The sequence below is a fragment of the Cyprinodon tularosa genome, unplaced genomic scaffold (assembly GCF_016077235.1).
Source record: "Cyprinodon tularosa strain WSP-4 unplaced genomic scaffold, ASM1607723v1 ctg328, whole genome shotgun sequence".
NCBI lineage: Eukaryota > Metazoa > Chordata > Actinopteri > Cyprinodontiformes > Cyprinodontidae > Cyprinodon > Cyprinodon tularosa.
The window spans coordinates 138,936-163,332 of NW_024039039.1; the positions used below are offsets into that span (position 1 = coordinate 138,936).

Here is a 24,397-nt window from a genome sequence, read left to right on the forward strand (position 1 = left end):
TCATATCAGAAAATTAGAATATTGTGAAAAGGTTCAAAATTGATGGCCCCTGGTGCCACACTCTAATCAGCTAATTAACTCAAACCACCTGCAAAAGCCTTTAAATGGTCTTTCAGTCTAGTTCTATAGGCTACACAATCATGGGGAAGACTGCTGACTTGACAGTTGTCCAAAAGACGACCATCGACACCTTGCACAAGGAGGGCAAGACACAAAAGGTCATCGCTAAAGAGGCTGGCTGTTCACAGAGCTCAGTGTCCAAGCACATTAATAGAGAGGCGAAGGGAAGGAAAAGATGTGGTCGAAAAAAGTGTACAGGCAAGAGAGATAACCGCACCCTGGAGAGGATTGTGAAACAGAACCCATTCAAAAATGTGGGGGAGATTCACAAAGAGTGGACTGCAGCTGGAGTGAGTGCTTCAAGAACCACCACACACAGACGTATGAAAGACATGGGTTTCTGCTGTCGCATTCCTTGTGTCAAGCCACTCTTGAACCACAGACAGCGTCAGAAGCGTCTAAAGAGAAACAGGACTGGACTGCTGGTGAGTGGTCCAAAGTCATGTTCTCTGATGAAAGTAAATTTTGCATTTCCTTTGGAAATCAAGGTCCCAGAGTCTGGAGGAAAAGAAGAGAGGCACTTCATCCACGTTGCTTGAAGTCCAGTGTAAAGTTTCCACAGTCAGTGATGGTTTGGGGTGCCATGTCATCTGCTGGTGTTGGTCCATTGTGTTTTCTGAGGTCCAGGGTCAACGCAGCCACATACCAGGAAGTTTTAGAGCACTTCATGCTTCCTGCAGCTGACCAACTTTTTGGAGATGCAGATTTCATTTTCCAACAGGACTTGGCACCTGCACACAGTGCCAAAGCTACCAGTACCTGGTTGAAGGACCATGGTATCCCTGTTCTTAATTGGCCAGCAAACTCTCCTGACCTTAACCCCATAGAAAATCTATGGGGTATTGTGAAGAAGAAGATGCAATACACCAGACCCAACAATTCAGAAGAGCTAAAAGCCACTATTAGAGCAACCTGGGCTATCATAACACCTGAGCAGTGCCACAGACTGATCGACTCCATGCCACGCCGCATTGCTGCAGTAATACAGGCCAAAGGAGGCCCAACTAAATACTGAGTGCTGTACATGCTCATACTTTTCATGTTCATACTTTTCAGTTGGCCAACATTTCTATAAATCCTTTGTTTTTATTGGTCTTCAGTAATATTCTAATTTTCTGATATGATGAATTTGAGATTTTCATTTGTTGTCATTTGTAATCATCAAAATTAAACAAAATAAACATCTGAAATATATGAGTTTGTATGTAATGTATGCATATAATATACAAGTTTCACTTTTTAAATGGAATTACTGAAATCAATCTACTTTTTCATGATATTCTAATTTTATGACCAGCACCTGTATATGTAATGGGTTAGCTTCGTCTGGATTTATAGACAGATGTAGCATAATCAGCATAACGGTAGAAAGTAATCCCATGTTATCTAATAATCTACCAATTGGGAGCCTATATACAGTAAAGAGAATAGGTCCTAGCACTGATCCCTGTGGTACTCCACAGGTAACCTTTGAGCATGAGGAAGATTTATCATTAACATGAACGAATTGACATTGGTCAGATAGAAGCGATTTAAACCAGTCTAGAGCTGTTCCTATAATTCCTACAGAATATTCAAGTCTTTCTAAAAGAATTTTATGATCTACTGTATCAAATGCAGCACTGAGATCCAACAGGACGAGCACAGATACAAGTCCATTATCAGAGGCCATTAAATATCATTAGTGACTTTTACCTGAGCTGTTTCAGTGCTATGATGAGCTCTAAAGCCAGACTGAAACTCTTCAAAAAATGAATTGTGGTGTAAGTGATCACATACTTGTTTGGCCGCTACTTTCTCAAGAATTTTACATAAGAAAGGAAGATTGTATATTAGGGGTGGGTAAAATAATTGAAGAATCGATTCATCCAATTATTAAACGCAAAATTCATAATCGATGCTGGAGCCCCTCAGAATCGATTCACCTCCTGTCCATTGGGGGCGCTGTCGGCACTGTACACAGAGGTGAAGACGGCTGTGTTGGAGTCGCTAAAGGCTGCTGAAAGAGTCCCACTGACATGCGATGGCTGGACTTTGAGAGCGACTGACCCCTACATAACCATCACTTCTCATTTCATATCAAATGAGTGGAAATTAGTTTCAAATGTGCTTCAGACCAGGCCGCTTCACGGAAGTCACACAGGGAGCATGGTGATGGAGGCATAGCGAACATGTTGCTGGAGGCAATAAACAAATGGGACATAACTTAAAAGTAGCCGCTGTTGTTAGAGATAATGCTGTCGATATCACTGAGCTATTACATGTTGGCTGCTTTGCCCATGTGCACAACTTGGCATCCCAGGCTGCTCTTAAAACTCCTGGAGTCACACGGCTTCAAAGATCAGCATCGAATCGGATCGAATCGCAACAGCAATAATCGAAATCAAATTGAATCGTGAGGTTCCTAACAATACCCAGTCCTATTGGATATAGGTCTAATATTGACCAGGTCATCTGGCTCAAGAAATGGTTTCCAAATTAAAGATTTTTCTTTTAGGGGGAGTAGCGTCATGTTGTCATGGATGTTCAAATCCCTCAATATATATATAAATATATATAAATATATATATATAAAAAAAACAGTTTTCTCACCCCTCGTGGGATGGTATGTGTCATCCTCAAGCTCGGGTCCTCTACCAGAGGCCTGGGAGTTTGAGGGTTCTGCGCAGTATCTTAGCTGTTCCTAGGACTGGGCTCTTCTGGACAGAGACCTCTGATGTTTTACCTGGAATCTGCTGTAGCCACTCTCCCAGTTTGGGGGTCACAGCCCCCAGTGCTCCAATTACCACTGGCACCACTGCTGCTCTCACTTTCCACATCTTTTCTAGCTCCTCCTTCAGTCCTTGGTATTTCTCAAGCTTCTCGTGTTCTTTCTTCTTGATGTTGCTGTCGCTTGGGATTGCCACATCTATCACTACTGCCTTCTTCTGCTGTTTGTCGATCAACACAATATCTGGTTGGTTAGCCATCACCTGTTTGTCAGTCTGGATCTTGAAGTCCCATAGGATCTTAGCTCGGTCATTCTCAACTACCTTAGGAGGTGTCTTCCATTTTGACCTTGGGACTTCCAGCCCATACTCATGGCAGATGTTTCTGTACACTATGACAGCTACCTGGTTGTGGCGTTCCATGTATGCACTTCCTGCCTGCATTTTACACCCTGCTGTTATGTGCTGTATTGTTTCAGAGGCATCTTTGCACAGTACGCATCGGGGGTCCTGCCTGGTGTGGTAGACCCTGGCCTCTATTGATCTTGTACTGAGTGCCTGTTCTTGTGCTGCCATGATTAGTGCCTCTGTGCTGTCCTTCAGTCCAGCCTTTTCCAGCCACTGGTAGGATTTTTTGATATCAGCCAGTTCTTCTATTTGTCTGTGGTATACGCCGTGCAGCGGCTTGTCCCTCCATGATGGTTCTCCTTCCTCTTTCTTGTCCTCACTTTCGGTTTTCTCCTGCCTGAGGTACTCACCAAGCCATTTGTCTTTGGGGGCCATCTTTCTGATGTACTCCTGGATCTTAGTTGTTTCATCCTGGACAGTGGTCTTGACACTCACTAGCCCTCGGCCTCCCTCGCTACGCTTGGTGTACAGTCTCAGAGTGCTGGATTTGGGGTGGAACCCTCCATGCATTGTGAGGAGCTTTCTCGTCTTGATGTCAGTGGCCTCTATCTCCTCCTTTGGCCAGTTTATTATACCAGCGGGGTATCTGATGACTGGTAGGGCATATGTGTTGATCGCTTGGATCTTGTTTTTCCCATTCAGCTGACTTTTCAGGACCTGCCTTACTCTTTGTAGGTATTTAGCTGTGGCAGTCTTTCTTGCCATCTCCTCATGGTTTCCGTTAGCCTGTGGCACCCCAAGGTATTTGTAGCTGTCCTGAACATCTGTTATGTGGCCTTCTGGTAGTTCAACCCCCTCGGTTCTGATCATCTTCCCTCTCTTTGAGACCATGCGACCGCACTTGTCCAGTCCGAATGACATCCCAATGTCGTTGCTGTAGATCCTGGTAGTGTGGATCAGTGAGTCGATGTCTCGCTCACTCCTGGCATACAGCTTGATGTCATCCATGTAGAGGAGGTGACTGATGATTGTTCCGCTTCGGAATTGGTATCCATAGCCAGTCTTTGTGATGATCTGGCTGAGGGGGTTCAGGCCTATGCAGAACAGAAGCGGGGATAGTGCATCACCCTGGTATATGCCGCACTTGATGGTGACTTGTGCTATTGGCTTTGCATTGGCTTCCAGACTTGTTTTCCACAGCTTCATTGAGTTCTTGATGAAGGCTATTAGAGTCCTGTTGATCTTGTACATTTCCAGGCATTCCAGTATCCATGTATGTGGCATTGAGTCATAGGGTTTCTTATAGTCAATCCAGGCAGTGCACAGATTTGTCTGCCTGGTCTTACAGTCTCGGGTGACTGCTCTATCCACTAGTAGCTGGTGTTTGGCTCCTCTGGTGTTGCTGCCTATTCCCTTCTGGGAAGGGTGCATGTTTTGAGCCATGTGCCTATTCATCTTAGCCGCTATGATGCCTGACAGGAGCTTCCATGTTGTACATAGGGAAGTTATTAGCCGGTAGTTGGATGGGGTTGTTCCCTTCTGCGGATCCTTCATGATCAGGATTGTCCGTCCTTGGGTTAACCATTCTGGGTGGGTCCCATCCATCAGCAGTTGGTTCATTTGTGCTGCGAGGCGTGCATGAAGTGGGGTTAGTTTTTTCAGCCAGTAGGTGTAGATCATGTCAGGGCCTGGTGCTGTCCAGCTCTTCATACCTGCCGCTCTTTCTTGGACATCTGCCGTTGTAACGGTTACTGGTTCTTGTTCTGGGAGATTGCTATGATCTGTTCTTAGATTTTCCAGCCACTGAGCATTGGTGTTGTGGGATGCCTCCTTCTCCCATGTTTCTCCAGTACTGTTCAGTCTCAGCCCTGGGTGGAATATATATATATATATATATATATATATATATATATATATATATATATATATATATATATATATATAAAATGGTCGATTGATAGTTTGGTTTTCATGCTCTTCCATTTTATTTTTTTTGTCAGTTGATTAACAACCTTCAGTTGCAATAAAGCCACCGTTTGGTAATTTCAATTCAGTTCATATAGCGCCAATTAACAACATGTTAGCAGTTTTAGCAGCTAATTTTGGAGATTTGTACTGTTTGTGAATTTGTCATTTGTCGTTTTGCAAAGTTTAAACTTTTATTGGAAACTTAAAATTGTACTCTCATGGATGAAACATCTGATGTCAGGTTTCTAGGATTTGACTACAAGCAACCAAAACACAAAAAAAATATTTGCATTATTAACTTACATTTATTGACAGTTTTCATAACTCTGCTGAGGCCTTTAAAGCATTAAGGAAGCAGAGAGAGTTTCTGATGACATGGAAAATAATTGGGTTAGATGTTTAAGAACAACTTGATCACCAAGGTTCAAAATGGCAAGAAGTGGAAACTTTTTCATTCAACAAGGAATGAATGGATTCTGATCAGGAATTAATCGCCTGCTCTAAAATGTCTCCTAAACAGATGGATGAGCAAAATGTCTTCTACTCGAGTGGTTTGGTGGTCAGACATTGTTTAAGCTGTTTGACCACAGTGACACCAGTGCAGACAGCACCAGCTGTCTGCATGGTGGCAGCAGTATCATGCTGTGGGGTTGTTTTAGCGCCACCGTTAAATGGAGCATTAAAGGAAAAAATGGAAAATTCTTCAGCTGACATTAACAACTCAGCCTGAAATTTAAAATATATATTTTTGTTTTTATTTTACTAAAAACAAAACCAAAAGGTCTTCAAAAAACAGAATGTTGTCTCTTTAGCTACAGCATTTTTGATCAGTTCTGTTCGCAGGGTTTGGATGTGTCCCATAGTATTTAGTTTTGACTGACAGTTGTTCAATCCGCACTATAAAATGAGCCGCCTGTCACAGCGGCTACAGTATTTATCCTCTGTGATGCTTTTCCCCTGTTCTGTCAGGCTCCAGGGCAGCATGTGCAGCACAAACAGCAAGCTGACAGCACCACACCACATGAGAAAGTAAAAAACAGCAGATTACAACTCTTTCAAAGCCTCTTTGTGAAGTCGGAGAATGACAGTCATTTCTTTCCCAGAGTTTTTTTTCCCACAATCTGTTGATAGTGGTGGTCTTAATAAGCTAAATCCCAACATGTTTCTAGATGTCTGTAATTATAAACCCACACTTTTCTAGGTGCATGCAGAAATGCCGTTTTCATGGACGCCGCACAGAGGGGCGTCGAAGATAAAAATGACGTCTGACTTTGTTAATCTATCATTGATTTTACAAATACAAAGCAGGTCAGTTTCCTGCCTGTTGAACATGACAAACATACTGTATTCACATGGAGAGGAAGCCAAGCCTTTTCTCCTTATTTTTTATTTTCTGCATTTAGTTTCACAAAATAAAAACAAATCATGTTTCTTAGAGGTGTTTAACTGACAGCATAAAGTCTTTAAAAGCAAGGTGAAAAAACAGAACAGTTTTTTTTTCTTGCTTTCTTATTTAAGACAAATTGAATAAGAAAACATATCTAATGGATCAATACCTCTGAAGTATTGGATATCTTTAACAAAACACACTTTTCCATCTATCAATAAGTTGTTGCTTGAAATTTCAGCAAACATGTCTGATATAGAGCATAGACACTTCTGCTGTTTTTTTTTGGCTGGACTACAAATTTTCAAGGAAGTTTTTTACTCCCTGAACCAGTCAGTTGGTGCTTATTTTGCAGTCATACTGGTTATTTCATCAGATCCATCTGCATGTTGGCGCAAACACAGAAATGTCAGTAAAAGTGTATAAAGTAATCTAACTGCACTCCAGCAACAATCAATGCCAAGCTGTAAATCAGTTGGGTCTTTCTAAGGCAGAAGGGCATCAGTAATGGTGGGGGTGTGGGGGGGGGGGGGGGGTGTGGGGGGCGACCATCTGGTTCAGTGTAGTAACCAGCCAAACAGGGCAGTGGCCCACAAGGAAACCAAGAACCAAGCAGATTCAGAAAAGCAGCAGAAAAGATGTTGTTTGTAGATTTAACTCCTCCGACCTCCTGAGTGAGTTGATGACGGAGCTCCAGGTCTGCTTGTCGTCTCACTCTTAGATTTTCTCTCACTGAACTTACTGGACATGAAATGTTCTTCACAGATGCTCCACATCTAATCCGATTCACTTTGAGCCCTTTTGCCAAGAACAGTAAACACAACCTTCTGTCTGAAGATGTGCAGAGCTGATGGAGAGTAAATATCTGCAGCTTATTGCAGAGAATGGTGGTTTTCAGAGATGGATCAGCTTCACCCACTACTGTCAGGTTAAAGTTTGATGGAAAAACTCTGAAGTTTAGTAAGTTAAGCTTTTTAAGATGTGAAATCAGATCATTATAGATGAATGTTAGCAGAAAGGATCATGAATAGTTTGTTTGTCAGCATGTTGTTTCCTGTTCCTCTCATTTTACACCATGTTTGACGTTCTACTGAATCCCAGATGCTGAAACACTCAATGTTGCTGCTGTGCCCGGAGAAATGAACCCTAATAGCTGACAGATTTTTTTATTACTTCTTTGATCTTCAGCTTCTTGCCTGTTTGTTGTGGCCCTTCCTCCTCCTCCTCCTCCTCCTCCTCGTTTCCTCCTCCTCTCCACCGGCGCTCAGAGATCTGACAGCGTGCGCAGGCAGCAGCAGCATCCCTGTTTGATCAGGTCCAGCTGAACATCGGCTAAATCCTGTTCTCTCTAACTGTACAGGTTCTAACGGTACAGTTCATTATGTATTAACTCTGATTCTGGGCAAAAACAAAGCTGACTTTCTCTGTATTCCCTTTATTTTGGAGAAACAGAAATATAATAAGCATTGATTGTTATTTAAGGAAATTGTTGACCTTCCTCCTGGAATAATGAACTGTTTGATGGGTTTTTTCTTTATTGTGGCTCATAAAATAAACAGCTGCTGTTAGATGAACCTTTCCCTTCACTATGTATCAGTGGGACAGAAGCGATTGTGTGTTTTGGGGGGGTATTGTAGGTGGATTGGTTGATGTGATTAATGCTGATTCTTTGTGTTTAACATGTTGTATAACTCCAAATAAAATTTGCAAGGAAAAACGTGCTGGGAAAGTGTTACGGATTAAGGATTGAGCTGTTTTGAAAAACACTGAAGCTGCAGCTGATTTCTTTTTTCTTTCTTTAGTACTTCATTTTTCTCTGCAAAGAGGAGGATGAAATATTCAAGATGTTAATATTTCAACATGGAGAGGTCATTTACCAGACGTTTCTGTTTTCTTCCTCCCCTCCCAGGGAGCTGCCGTAAGAAACTGTAGACCTCCTCCTTCTGAGAGAGTTTCTCCTCTGGATCTCATGGCTGAAATGGTACGTAGGATTTATCTGAATTCAACAGATCATAGCTTAAAATAATGATGCTGAACGCTTGAAATGCCACGCTGGAGGAGACGTAATCAAGCATTAATTAAATGTATTAGGATGACGATGATGAAGATGATGATGATCTGCTTGTTGCATTCTTCTGCAAATCAAAATAATTTTTTTATGCTGTTATTTATCTTTAACTAATTTTGTATTTTTGTTGTATATGTAAGTGATTAACTTTCCACATGGTCTAACTCCAGACTCATTCTGTAGCTTTTCCAGAAGATTATGTTTGAACCTTTAAGTGTGGCACTGTTGCATTTGCTTGGTTTTTCAGTGCACGTTGATTTCCAGCAGGGGGGGGTCTTTTAAATTTCAAGGATGACAATCACCAGGTGATGCAAAAAATGCAAGAACATATTGGCTCTGTTCGAAAACCTAGGACGCATCCTTAGAAGACCGGATTCGAAGGCCGATTACATCATAGCGCGGCGCCGAGCTCTGGTCGGATTCCAAGAGTCCTCGTTATGCGGCCTTAAAATGCGTCCTTCTTTTTGCCCGATTTGAAGGACGGGTCTGATGTATCCTCGGTATTCTTGGATATCCCAGGATTCATTGCGAGACCAAGCAAGCTGTGATCAGAGGAAAGGTTACTTGGCGCCAAACAGTGGTGAAAATTGGAAGTTCAGTTTAATATATTACAAGTCATTTAATAGTTCCGTCTGAGATTAATGAAAAATAGTTGTTTTAATGGTTATTGAGTCAGATATGTGGCGGTAGTGTTTGGTTTATCTAAAGGTTTTAATCTGTTACTGTGTAAATGGGTTTGGCTGTAATTTAAGGACAGATTCTAATATATCTGCAGGGTGGGGACTATAAATCTGATAGGATTTTTATCTTTTTATTGCTGTTTTGCACAATATACTTAACTACGTATTTTTTGTTGTTAAATATTAGAGATTTTGCAGATATATTTTTTATAAATACATTGTTTAGATTCACTTATATCTTTCTACCCCTTTTATAGAACAGAATAGAAAATCCCTTTATTGTCCCACAAAAAGGGCAAATTTGCAGCAGCAGAAAGATTATTAAAAATGGTCACACAAATGTGGACCTTAGAAAAATGTATAAGAATAACATAATAGGGAACAGTTAAAATATAAACAATACAATACTGTAAAGTGTTTTAACAATATAAAACTGGGGAATAAATAACCAATATGCAGCTATGGACATTTTTACAGTGATGGATATTCGAAAATAGCAGCAACATCAGAGATGTGCAGAATGACAGCAGCAGGTTATTTAACTGACTAAGGTTTTATCATTACATTTGATTTTATTGGTTCCTGCTCCCGGTGGTTGGAACATTTATTCCATTCTGGATTCTTGTGAGTGTAGTCTTTGTTCACTTCACAATAAAAAAGAAATAAACAGTTTTGAAAACTTCTGTATTCATTCTTTTCCTGCTTTGTGTGTCAATGTTTACGGTTGCTAAGCAACAGAGCATACGGCGGTAAAACCCGCCGAAGGGTAGACCTGGTCGAATTTACAGTCTAAACTCTTCCGGTCTCCTTATTTTCAAGGACTTCGAAGGATACAGTCTAGGTAGACCGCGTCCTTGGAGGACACGTCCTAGGTTTTCGAACAGAGCCTTTATCTTTTACATTTCTTCTTTGGACAAAGCTTGTTGTATTTTCCCTGTCCTTGGTCCTGATCTTTAGTTCAGGAACACACTGGGTTTTGTTTATGATCTGGCTCTACAGTCCCAAACGCTGCAGCTGCAGTCTGTCAGCAGAGAGTTTTTAAGGTAATAAAGTTGGAGCCCTCTGATAAAAGCTTGCTGTCCCAGTTGTTCATTTTAACATTACTAATGGTGTATTAGTTGTGAGTGATGTAATTCTGGTCACACATGGAGCTCGATGTGGTGAAAAGTAAAGGTTCTCTAATACACTGTTCAGGTCTATGCTGCAACTGAAATGAATTTATTTTTAGAACAGCGGCATCTGCTAGATAAAACCTGATCAGATAAAGTTTATCTCATCAGACTCATTGTATACCTCAGGAGCAAGTCTGTTTATTAGCAAATATTAAACCATTAATAATTGATGAAATTGATAAAAAGAGTGAGTTTTCTTAGGCGCCGCCAGCAAACCAGAAACTTACAGTCGGAAACATCTGCGCTCCTCAATGATCTCTACAATAAAGGTTTGAATTAGAGATTTACTAACAGGAGCCGTCATACAGAACTGAGAATGATGGCTGAGCAGCTGCAGGATTTAACGATCAGAATAGCTTGAGATGGTTTATCTATGTGGAAAAACTTTTTATATGGCATTTAAAAGCTCACATGCAGATCAAAAACAAAGGATGTCCAATATATGTCTTAGCTGGTGATGCATCACTTTAATTCAATTCAATTAAATTCAGTTTATTTATATAGCGCCAAATTCACAACACATGTCATCTCAAAGCACTTTACAGTTCAACCAGATCATACAGTCAAATTGATACAAAGTTTTCTATCTAAGGAAAACCAGTTGATTGCATTGACTCATTGACTCCAATACAATCCCTCACACTAAGCATGCTTGTAGCGACAGTGGAGAGGAAAAATCCCTTTTAACAGGAAGAAACCTCCAGCAGAACCAGGCTCAGTGTGAGCGGCCATCTGCTGAGGCCGACTGGGGTTCAAGGAGACAGAAGCAGAGACACAAAAAGCAGCTGTAAAAGGCGGCCCCGTCCAGAAAACACACAGCCTGGCAGGCGAGCTCTGAGCCAGCTCCCATGCCAGAGGACGAAGAGAGCACATCCAGCCAGTCACGGTCAGAGAAACAGGACTACACTGGAAAACAGGCCGATCTCCAGCATCTATAAACAAGGGTGTTGATGGAAGCAGCACAGCTGATGTTTCTCTCCAGGATGGCGTCACAGCCAAACAGGAACAGACGAGGCAAAGCTACTCTGAGGAAAAGCAGAGAGAGCAGAACATTAGAGATTGAACTTTACAGCTCAATGTTTCAGTGGGACAGGCTGACATTTAAACTTGGAATGATCAATCAATCAACTAGTCAACCAATCAGTTTTTTTGACTTGATTGAACAATTTCATCATTTACATACGAACACATTATGTGTCATGATTCTGCCATTTGTGGACTTTTTGGTTCTGTTTAGGTTCCTTTTTCAGTTTTCAGTCACACTTTGATTTATGTCATTCTGTGTTTCCTGGGTCATTGGTTTCTTTTCCATTTTGTGTCATTCTAGTTGTTTCAATAGTAACTTTATCTCACATACTGTAGTCACTGACTGTTTTCTTTAGACGAAATAGCAATCAGTGAAACCACATTCCAGCATGCCAGTTACAGGTGTACTGACCCATAGTTCTAACATCAGTGAATAAAATGTTTAAATAAAAAAAAAAATATATATTAAATAAAATGTGTAATTGCAGAGCTGCAAAATATAGAATGATGTAGCCTAATCGAATGGACAGTTTCTGCTAAGTAACAACAAATGTAGTCATTAAGTTTGGATTAGAGTTGACTGATTGACTCCTAAGTAAAGTCTGGAGTACTCTACCACCGAACTGCACATTTCCACCAGTTTTAATGTTAATGGAAAAGTCCTGATCTGGTCCTTCATTTACAAAGAAGGAATTTTATTCATTTGCCATCTTATGTTTTTTAGTAAAAGCTTTCTTATATTTTCCAGGGCAATAGGTGTAGACTTATAATACTAGTAAATATTATCCATGTTTTTTATATATCTTACTATTCTCTATCAACTTTAAACTATATTAGCAAAAACAAAGACTGAAACGGGACTCACGTTTCCAGAAAAAGGTGTCCTTCCCAGAATCCAGTCGGTGTGGATTATTCCAGAATTTGGTTGACTCGTTGGAGGGCGGACAGGGTTTACTTGGGTTTGGTTGGTTCCTTGAGGAGCGATGGAGCTGACTGCCACTTAAATTTCCTGAAGTACTTGATCAGTACGTGTGGAGATTTATCCCCTGCTCAGTGTGAAGCTCAAACAATCCTTTCAGGGAAAGAAGGTCCAAACATCCAGTTTGCATCCCCTGCTCAGTGTGAAGCTCAGACGATCCCTCCAGGGGGAGAAGGCCAAAACATCCAGTTTGCATGACTTCCTGCCAAGAGGCAAAGACAAAAACAACAAGATTAGGGCTCAGGGAGACAAAGACTCAGTTAGATTCTGCTAAACTCAGCTTGGCTAGAGTACCCAAAACTGGCAAACAATCTGGCATCGAGGTAGTGGCAGTCAGCAGCTTAAGAGTCCTCAGATAATGAGCCAACCATCCGCAGGTGTGTGGAAGGGCTGACAAGAACCGGGCGCCACCTGGTGGTGGAGGGAGAAAACACAAACAACACATAACCCACACAAACTGGATTCCTAACAGAAACTAAATCTCTATATAACTTATTTTTCTTTTTACAAATTTTAAGTCCCTTTGTCATCCAGGGTTTTACTGTAACATTTTTGTTCTTTTGACAGACTAATATCAAGCAGTCCTTATCATAGAGCACTTAGCCACATTCACATCCTCCACATATACGAAGGACCTAAAGAGTTAAATTTAAGATTTAAATTATGCAATTTGAAATAGTAATAGTAAATTGCATTTACTAATCTGTTATTTAATACTGGAATTTGAAATACATTTTCAAATCCCATTTCTAAATGAAGAATAAAATATCAAATTCATACATCTGATTAATAGACACATTTCTTAATCACACATTTAAAATTGTTATTCCTTATTCCATTTTCAATTTGTATTTTCAAATCCTTTTTGAAATTGCACTTTCTTTTTGCACCCACTCAGTTTACCTTTTCCGTGACTCTTCTGGGCCCAAATATTGTCCCAATGGTTTCCCCTATTGGATACATTTTTACGTGACCCTTCTGGTGCCTAAACACACCGAGAACACAATTAAACCAATCACAGCTGTCGAGTCAATGAGTCGATGCAATCAGCTGATTTTCCTTAGATAGAAAACTTTTAACCAATGTGACTGTATGATCTGGTTTAATTGTCTTTGTAAAGTCACCTGAGATGACGTGTTGTAAATTGGCGCTATATAAATAAACTGAAATGAAATAATTTTTATTAAATTGACCTCAACAATAAATATCTGGATAATTAAATAAACAGCTTTAAGACAAAGTCAAAAATCTCCACTTTACACAAAATGTATTATTTAGTGTGAAATGATGTTTCTATGTTTAAAAAATCTCTGGGATTTAACAGCTTGAGAGATTCAACTCTCTCCGTGTTCAGGAACAAATCTGCTTTTAAAGGAGAAATACTAAAGATGTTTGCAAGATCGTTCTCAGTAAAGAGCATCTCTCTATGCAGCTGAGTGTGTGCAGACTCCTGCAGACTATGGGAGCATTAAAAGCTTCAGGCTGAGCTGAAGCAACCAGTAATGATGATTTTTAGCATCCACTTTTTCCTGCAACCAGTTAACAAAATGAGCTGAAGAAAAAAATGACATTTTCTGGACACATAACCATAAAGTTTTCATTGCATTTTGTGGACAACTATCTATTTGCATGATCACAGAACAGTGCAGTTCTGATAAACCCTGATATGGAAGCTTTAGATGCCTAAGGAGATAAACAGGGATTGAGACCACCTTGGTTTTCCGACTGGTCTGGACCTGGTTTTAGTTCTTGGGCGGATTTTCCGATCTTTATGCCTCAGTCTTGGTTTTGGTCTCCAGTCTTGACAAATTGTACCGGTTTGAGACTTTTTAGTAAAAAAAAAAAAATAAGATAATAATGTACCTCACTTTGATCTTCTCCTGCACATCGCCCTGCATGTTAATTAAAAACATTAGTGATGACAGCACCCCTGGATCACGCCATCTCTGACTAAATGCAATGCTGTTATTGCTCAGATGACCATGAAAGCTTACAGTGAGAATGCTTACAGCACAACACTATAGTGTTTGGTTATTTAATTAATGCAGCTTTTCATCATTTACAAAAAAAATTTACCTGCAGGTTTTCTTTCACTAGGCACACACCTGCTGTGTCACCAGCAAACGTTTCCTCGTTTTGAAAATGATTAACTTTGCTTTTCAAAGGCAAGATGACTTTCAGGAAAAGGAAAAGAGAAAAACACCCAACAATGTTTGATTTTGGTCAACCTCCAGGATTAAATGGAACAACCTCTAGTTTTACTTTACATTTACAGCAGAAGCACAACAAAAGTAAATTTCTAATTTACTTCAACCTTTAGGCAAATGTGTGAATGCACTGTTATTTCACCTGTTAGAAGGGATTCAGCACATCAGCCAACAGAATTAATCAAAATACATGTATACCCAATTCAGCAGTAGAAAACTAAATAAAAAACAACAACAACAAATTAGCAAACAGTTGCTTTATATGGAAAACACACACCAACCCAAATGCAACACTGTTCTATTAGCCACATCAGAGACCTTTAAAATTAAAAACTTAATGAACCATTTGATAAAGGGTGATAATTAGTCTCATTTCATTAGGAGAAAAAACATACATTTAGTCTTATTTGAAGGTAATAATCCATGCAATGTATTACAGGAGTCATGATAAAGATAAAATACAGTGGGGCAAAAAAGTATTTAGTCAGCCACCAATAGTGCAAGTTCTCCTACTTAAAAAGATGAGAGAGGCTGGTAATTTTCATTATAGATATACCTCAACTATGAGAGACAAAATGAGAAAAAAAATCCAGAAAATCACATTGTCTGATTTTTAAAAAATTTATTTGCAAAATATGGTGGAAAATAAGTATTTGGTCAATAACAAAAGTTAATCTCAATATTTTGTTATATACCCTTTGTTTGCAATGACAGAGATCAAACGTTTTCTGTAAGTCTTCACAAGGTTTTCACACACTGTTGCTGGTATTTTGGCCCATTCCTCCATGCAGATCTCCTCTAGAGCAGTGATGTTCTGGGGCTGTCGCTGGGCAACACGGACTTTCAACTCCCTCCAAAGATTTTCTACGGGGTTGAGATCTGGAGACTGGCTAGGCCACTCCAGGACCTTGAAATGCCTCTTACGAAGCCACTCCTTCGTTACCCGGGCGGTGTGTTTGGGATCATTGTCATGCTGAAAGACCCAGCCACGTTTCATCTTCAATGCCCTTGCTGATGGAAGGAGGTTTTCACTCAAAATTTGACGATACATGGCCCCATTCATTCTTTCCTTCACACGGATCAGTTGTCCTGGTCCCTTAGCAGAAAAACAGCCCCAAAGCATGATGTTTCCACCCCCATGCTTCACTGTAGGTATGGTGTTCTTTGGATGCAACTCAGCATTCTCTCTCCTCCAAACACGACGAGTAGAGTTTTTACCAAAAAGTTCTATTTTGATTTAATCTGACCATATGATTATCTCCCAGTCATCGTCTGGATCATCCAAATGCTCTCTAGCAAACTTGAGACGGGCCTTGACATGTACTGGCTTAAGCAGGGGGACACGTCTGGCACTGCAGGATTTGAGTCCCTGGCGGCGTAGTGTGTTACTGATGGTAGCCTTTGTTACTTTGGTCCCAGCTCTCTGCAGGTCATTCACTAGGTCCCCCCGTGTGGTTCTGGGATTTTTACTCACCGTTCTTGTGATCATTTTGACCCCACGGGGTGAGATCTTGCATGGAGCCCCAGATCGAGGAAGATTATCAGTGGTCTTGTATGTTTTCCATTTTCTAATAAATGATCCCACAGTTGATTTCTTCACACCAAGCTGTTTACCTATTGCAGATTCAGACTTCCCAGCCTGGTGCAGGTCTATAATTTTGTTTCGGGTGTCCTTTGACAGCTCTCTAGTTTTAGCCATGGTGGAGTTTAGAGTGTGACTGTTTGAGGTTGTGGCCAGGTGTCTTTTATACTGATAACGGGTTCAAACAGGTGCCATTAATGAAGGTAACGAGTGGAGGACAGAGGAGCCTCTTACAGAAGAAGTTACAGGTCTGTGAGAGCCAGAAATCTTGCTTGTTTGTAACTGACCAAATACTTATTTTCCACCATATTTTGCAAATAAATTCTTTAAAAATCAGACAATGTGATTTTCTGGATTTTATTTTCTCATTTTGTCTCTCATAGTTGAGGTATATCTATGATCTATCTTTTAAAGTGGGAGAACTTGCACTATTGGCCGGCTGACTAAATACTTTTTTGCCCCACTGTATTTCCTAATTTCTCCTGTAAGCTGTTGTCCTTTAGCCTCGTGAGACCATCCTGATCTCGCAAGCTTTCAAGGTTTCACTCGCAGATCAGTCTGGAGACTCTCCGTTGAAGAAACTTTGGAGCCGTTCACCAAACGAACGTCCAATCAGCGTTGGCTTTGAGGCGGGTTGAGGTGTGACACAACGAGAAGCTCCACAGTTCAGACTAAAGAACATGGTGGCTTCAGCCGATGAAACTAGCGTTGGCGTGGCTATCCAGCAAGTTTTATCCGAATTACAGAGTATTTCTTCACTGAAAGAAGAGCAAAACACTGCTCTGGAGGCTTTTCTCAGAGGAAAAGATGTTTTTGCTCTTCTCCCGACCGGCTTGTGGTTGTGTTTTCGTCGTCGCTCTGTTAGTACGTCATATGCTTCGTTGATCTGATTGGTTTATTTGGCCGGTCTATCACCAACATAGGCCAATCAGCTAACCAGTATTTTCGCCCCTTCCCAAAATTTCTTCAACGGAAGGTTTCCAGATGGATATGTGGAGCAAATCCATCTGGCGGAGTCAGGTTAGTTGTTCTTACCTCATAATTGCAAAGACTACTGATTGACTACTGATTGTTAAGCTTTTTTTCACTTTTAAATACATGTTCAGTAAAACTGATGAATATAAAAACTTAACGTGTGTAAACATTTCTAGGTATGAAAGGTAGTTCTTTTTTTCTTTGGTTTTTGTTTTTTTTTACTCTCTGAAATTCAGTTTTTGCTGCAAAGAAATCAAAATGAGAAAATCTGATTTTACAGTTCAGTCTAGGAGTGTAATTTTGTTCAGGAATAATGTTATTTTAGTGATCTGCAAATGGAAAAGCAGAGAGGAAAAGTCCGGTCAGCAAGGAATAATCAATGGATCATTATTTATACCTAAAACTAATACGTGTGCAGGGATTTAATGAATTTAGCGATAATCAGTAAAAACATAAAAATAGTAATTTTCGTCAGGTACCGGACATTTTTGCTTTAAAAGTTTGCCTGTTTCCATGATGGGTCCTTGTCTGACTGGTTTTATGTTTGTCTGAACTTGACTGGAAACCAGAGGACATGCGGCTGCTGTTCAGCCTGAAGTGGAACTTTTAAACTGCTGCTACTGTTCACCTTAGTAAATTATTACCAATAAGAAACACAGGGAAACTTTTTAATCAGTTGTCTTTGTAGAAATGTTTTGAAAGATGCAAACATTTAAATATCTGCTTCTTGTCTGGTGGTATTCTGGTCTTGCAGATTCTGTTAAACACCAGTAGACCTGCAGTATGTTCCTCTGGGAATATTTCAAAATGGGCATTTAAGTTTGTGTCAAGTGTTCAATTAACCTGCATTAGTCCCAGCTTGTAGTGGTATTTAGTCCTGGTTTACAATTTCCAGCAGTAATGCATACTGTAAGGCAGAGAGACCCACTGACATTAAGCCCTCTGACTGGGAGGTCAATAACCGGTCAATGATTCCCAGTTTAGACAAACTGGTCCTCCGCTGTGTCACCTGGACCGTTAAGTTTCAATGTGTGAAGAGGAAAGAATCCCAGGTGACTGTGAGGCCAGATTTTATTTTTTTCTTGTATCAAACTGTTGCAGAGATCATGGAACAAATGTTGTTGAGGTTGCAGCTTTGAAAGGAAACGGAGCAGCTTTCACTTTTTTGTTTTTTGTGTCTTTCTAACCGAGGCATACAGACAGAGCGCCATGTTTCCATAATGGAGGCTCTCAACAGGCGTATGATTACCTCTGTGTGAAGGCGTGTTTGCTGGATGGCCTTTATTCTGCTCATATTGTGCTCTTTTAAATTTGTGTCATTCATCTCAAGCAGCTCCATTGATTGTCGACTCCTTGCTCTGCCTGGCATCGATTGAACACTTTTTCCACTCCTCATGTCTGCTCTTTGTTTTCATGACCTGTAAAAAGGACACAGCAGAAACATGCTGCTCTCGATGTCATCCATCTTTGAATATATTTTTACTTTTCTCTTACATCCTCAAACATATTCTCAGGATATGTGCTAAAAGCTTTGTCATTTTGTCACTTTCATTGTGAACTCTGTTGAAATCAGATTCATTTAGACATCGCAGATGGCTGTTAATACAATTTAACAGACACCAGCTTGAAAGTCTGCTTGGGAGACGTGTGCTCGCAGATTAAAGTGGGACATGGAGAAAATAACGTGTGTGTGTTTATGTGTGAGGTGGGGTCCAAGTTTTTGAGTGAGGGAATAAATTACTAGCCAAGTGAACAAATTTGGCAAAGAACACCTGGAAACTAAGTTAATTTTGAAATAGTGAACTATGAACGTGATATGAGGTTCTGAGTTTAGGTCCCACACACTCCCACAGTCTGCCACTCTGGGTCCCTGAGCAAAGACCCTTAACTCCACACTGCTTCCCGGGTGCCGCACAATGGCAGCCAACCACTCCCTAAGGGGATGGGTTAAATGCAGAGAGTGAATTTTGTTGCTCTGTAATTGGGACAGTGTAATAGCAATAAAAGTTGAAAAAAAATTACAGTGTGAACTGAACTTTGAGCTTGTTCTTTTTAAATATGAACCATGTACTTATATAGCGCCTTTATTCAAGTCAGGAGACTTGACCAAAGCGCTTTACACTACACTCATTCACACATTCACACACTGATGGTGGCAAGCTACATTGTAGCCACAGCTGCCCCGGGGCTCACTGACAGAAGCGGGGCTGCCGTACACTGGCGCCACCGGGCCCTCTGACCGCCATCAGTAGATGGTGCAGGTGAAGTGTCTTGCCCAAGGACACAACGACACTGAAAGTCGGAGCCGGGGCTTGAACCGTCAATCCTTCGATTTCAGGACAAACTCCTACATCCAACGCCACTGTCACCAACCGATTTTTTTTCTTCATCTACCATTTTATAGCCTTATAAACCAGACTAAATGTGATTAAATGTGTAATTTAGTCTGGCCCCTATGAATGAGATATTGGAAGATTGTTGATGAGATCAAACCATGTCTGTGCCAATCGGCCAACGCTCTGACCAATGAGCGCAACTAACTGTGGCGTAGCGCGACAGAAAGCTGGTGAGGGAGTGTAAACAAACAGCCTGTCTATAAAATGGTTAATACGTCCTTCTTAAAAAGAATGAGCGTAGAGCATATTCCTGCTTACGTTTCAACGAAAACCCCAAGTCTAATCCTTCCAAAACTGATTCCAAAGCTTAGTCAAAAATCCCCATCAGAGCCAGCGGTCCTTCTGCAGACGGGCTGCCGTTAGCCTCGGAGGTTCGCTGGTTGCCGTGGTCCTCTCAAATTCGGAAATTGTAAAAAAAAAAAATACACATTAAATCGGTAAATCGACCATATAGTAAAACTTTATTCTTGCCTCAAATGATCTTAAAACATACTTTTATTGAACAACAGAAAAGAGAACTTTTAACTTTCCATGGAGCGCTCCATTGGAAGCTGCTGCTGCAGTGCATGCTACTGTTCAATAGTTGTTGCCATCTTCCTTGTTGTGCTTTCTCCAGCGTCGTGCAGCTTTGTCGTCACGCCCTCAAAACCCCGCCCACTTTGCGTCCAGAAATTCGAAACACATCTCTGCGTTGTGATTGGCCCGTCACTTTTGGGCCTGGGGCATTGATGGAGGCTAGACCACTAGCAGGCAAAAATGATTCTGGCCGCTGGCAGGTGGTGCTAGTTTACTAGGCTAATCATTTTATACATTTTCAATTGATTTACACTGTATATACTTTGTTATTAAGGTGATGTTATCAAGTTGTTGCCGTATTATATCTGTAGATCTATATCAGTTAGTTGTGTGGTTCTTTTTACTTCTCTCTTTGCAGGTGATGAAGCAGAGTGATGAAGTTTTGTCAATCTCCTCTCTCCTCTTTCTTTCAACTTTTATCCCCTTTTTTCTTCTAATTTCTCGCTCCTCTCCTACTTTAAAAACTAAATATAATATAATTAGATATTGTCTAGTGTCCATCTGTCCGACAGCTGAAGCTTAGAGCTATTGTGTCATCAACAGAGCAATGATTCAATATGCAGCAGCTGACCTACAACAGAATAGCTTAAAAACAATGATCGGAGCTACAGATACAGTCAGCGGGGGGAAAAGAAAACACCAAATGGAGAATTATTAGAGATCTTGTTTATGACTATTTTTCTTTAAAAATAATTATTTATTTAATCTAGACATCCTGTATTGCATTTTTTTCAAAGCTTTGGAGTAGTGAAATGGAAAAGGTGCAGACCCTGTAGAGTTAACGCCATCACCCAACAAACAGAGCAGCAAATGCGGTGAGATTTTCAGTTTGCTTTCACCGTGTTGTGCATTTAATGGCCAGCAGCAGTTAATGAATCACTCCCAGCTTGTTTAAAAATAAAGACTCTGAGGCGTCGGAAAGTGAAAACATTATCCCCACTGGAGTCCCATCCACTCTCCTCTGGTAACACGCAGATAAAAGATGATGAAGGTCCTGATATTCTCTGAGGAAAAAAAGAGTATTAACCACGAAACTAAACTTTAAAATTTGAGTCAGACTAACAAAAGAAAACAAAAGATCATCTGCTTGATTCTTATTTACAGTTTTCACTCATTTCAGTGTTTCTTAATTATCTAATTTCTGCAAGTTTAACATAATTCTGATTTGTTTACTAGGAGCAAAGCAAAAATTACAGGGAAAAAAGGTGAAATTTTTTTTGCTTTTAGTACAATATACAATATAACAAATTCAAATATATAAAAACTTTTCAATACTTTGTTTGCACAGTTTATTAAGAATATAATTTTGATTAGATAAATTGAGATAAATTATCCTAACTGTTTACCTAAAAGGCAACTGAGGTTCTACTTCAAATCACTGAAAATGTTTCATCTGCAGAATTACAGCCTTGTAACTGGTTGTCAGAACAATACCGCTAATGGGGCCATAAAGGTCACTGAAGGGGCCATTAGGGGATGTTAGGCTCTTGCTCTAACTTCCATCCAGTTCATTGTTTGGGTCACTTTTGCTTGATGATCCAACATAACAAGGCCATGTGAGGTGTACTGGTCACACATCTTTAGGTGTGAACCACAGAAAAAAAAATTACCTGGGAAGGTAAGTTAGGGTTTTAGAGTAGGTGTTAAAAAGCTGAAAGTTAAGGCCAGCTCCTCTGTTTGCATTTGTTTTTTTTTTTTATCTTTGTCATAGATGGACTCTGCTGTTGTCCATTCCAACGAGTAAAGCAATCTGATTAGTTTCTCTAAACGATCAAAGCTCCACTGCTGATCACTCCACTGATTCTGGTTTGTCACAGTTTCCACTGCATATTATTAATCAGAATATAAAATGAATTTTGATGTCATGAAATGTTAAAATGAACTTTTATTTTGAAAAACCAACCCAGTTGTGAAGGTGGTTAGTGTATCTAACTGGTGGCTACAGTGAGCAGCTCTGTTTCCAACTTAGTGTCAGTATATTTGGGGACTTCTGAGACCCCTTTAGTAACTTTAGTAACATGTCTAGTGAGTTTTCTCTGTTTTCTTTTCTCATTAAAGGAAAAAAAATGTTCTACTGTTACCTACAGTATATGACAGCAGCTATAGCTGCCATGAATCTCTCCCTACTGCCCTATGGGGTTTCTCACAGGCTCCGGCAGTCTTCTCATTGCAAATTTATAATGTTTGTGCAGAAGCCTCTGATTATTCTGCCCTGGATTACAAAGCAGGATATAAATATGATTTAAATGCATCCATCATCCATCATTTTCTGACCCAAGCAGGGTCGCAAGGTTGCTGTTGCTATCTGCAGCGATCTAGCAGCAAGAGGCAGGGTCTTACCTTGGACTGGTAGCCAGTCCATCGCAGGGCAACACAGAGACAAACAGGACAAACAACCATTAACACACACATCACACCTAAGGAGAATTTAGAGCAGCCAATTAACCTCACAGTCATGTTTTTGCACTGTTGGAGGAAGCCGGAGTACCAGGAGAGAACCCAGGAATCGAACCTGGAACCTTCTGGCTGCAAGGCAGCAATGCTACGCACTGTGCCTGATTTAAATACAGTTTTAATTAACTATTTTCTGTTGCTTTGAAAAATATTTCCTGATTACAGCACAGCTTGAATCACTTTTACACCTTGAAATGCATGTGCCTCTGGTTACTACTGTTGCCCTGAAGTGAGAATCACATCAAAACATCTTAAACGCAGCTACAAATAAAACAAAATGCAACATATTCAAAAACAAAACATTTTCAAACACCCAACATTTTACAAAACACAACATATCCAGAAACACAGTGGCATTAACTTGAAACTTGAGACCTCACTGATTGGACGACGGCACCGATTAAATCGGAAACAATGACTACTTGACTTTGGAGAGCCATAAACCAGCGCTGCTGAAGCATCATGTCGTTTTCTTAGTAGGAGAAAATGACCAACATCTCCTCTTTGCAGCCCTTTCAAATTTTCAGGCTGGATTTAGCTCTGAACTCTGTTTTAACAGTTATTTACTAATCTAGGGATATTTTTTTAGTTGGAGACTTTGACAACACATGAAAGCACTGATCAAGTTTACTGTTTGTGATTTTTGTGCTGCTGGTATAGGGTTACCTTAATACACAAAAGGTACTTTAAAGTCGGATTTAAATCAGCGGACCAGTTTTCCAGGTACACTGATAAAATGGACTGAGGCGCAGTGCTGATAGATGCTCTAATGCAATGGATGTCATCAAACACCTTGACAAGGCAAGCCTCTGTGTTGGCTGAGGACAGAAAACTGACTGCAGGGTGTGGAGGGCATGCAGGTGGTGCAGCGGTTAGTGTGAACTACCCGTGTACGGAAGACTTAGTCCTCGTTGTGGCCGTCCCAGGTTCGAACTTGACCTGTTGTACTTTGCCTCATGTCTCTCCCCCCTCTCATACCCCCTGTCCGGTCAGCCTAATGTCCAAAAAATCAAGCCACTAGTGTCACACAAACAAAAAAAAAAAAAACGTTCTGCATACTAGGAGGTGGCTTCTCATTGTTTAGCTGATAAAACATAGCTTTTTAAAATGCTGGTAAAGATTCCTAGTGATCCAGGTTTTTTAATGATCTCACTGATGAAGGGGAGGTTTGAGGTGGACCTAAAGTTCTGCAGCTGGTTCAAGTGGCTCTTTTTCAATTGCAGTTTGATAATTGCTGTTTTTAGGGCCTGAAAAATTTGGCATTTTATTATTTGAATAAAATGTTGACATTATTACAGGTAGGGCTCGTCATGTTTTGCAGCAGTTGGGTTTCTTTGGGCTTTGTGATGATAGGTTTGTGAAAAAAATAGTTAGAAAATTATTTTATTGTCCCACAGTTGGGAAATTTGAAAAAAAAAAAAAAAAAAGCGTGAAAAAAGCTTTGACTAGCTTACTTCTACAAGGATCCCACTTGGAACTCTGTGTCTCCTGTTAGGCATGAGCCCGGTGGAAAAGAGATCCAGCCGTTTCAGCACATCAGTTTTAAAGCTGTAGTATGATGTGAGGGGGTAGGCCTGCTTGAATTACAGCTTTCACAAAGGGGGGGTGACAGTCGTTCAGTGGTCAGGCTTTGATCAGACTGTTATCATTTCAGCAGTGTTGCTGCTCTACATGCAAAACTCAGCTCATTTGATCTAATTGGTGAATCCCCTTTAATTGATATTAATTAAGAAAATATTGGTATGCCCAGA

At 40.4% G+C, this 24,397-nt stretch overlaps 1 protein-coding gene across 1 annotated transcript in view; it reads left to right on the forward strand.

The window, feature by feature from the left end:
* Nucleotides 1–24,397, forward strand: part of LOC119788861 (SH3 and multiple ankyrin repeat domains protein 2-like) — a 381,590-nt gene that overhangs the window by 21,045 nt on the left and 336,148 nt on the right. The window contains exon 2 of the mRNA XM_038293549.1: nt 8,441–8,512. Coding sequence (XP_038149477.1) covers nt 8,501–8,512 — 12 coding nt within the window. The 5' untranslated portion in view covers nt 8,441–8,500. The remainder of the gene's footprint in view (nt 1–8,440; nt 8,513–24,397) is intronic.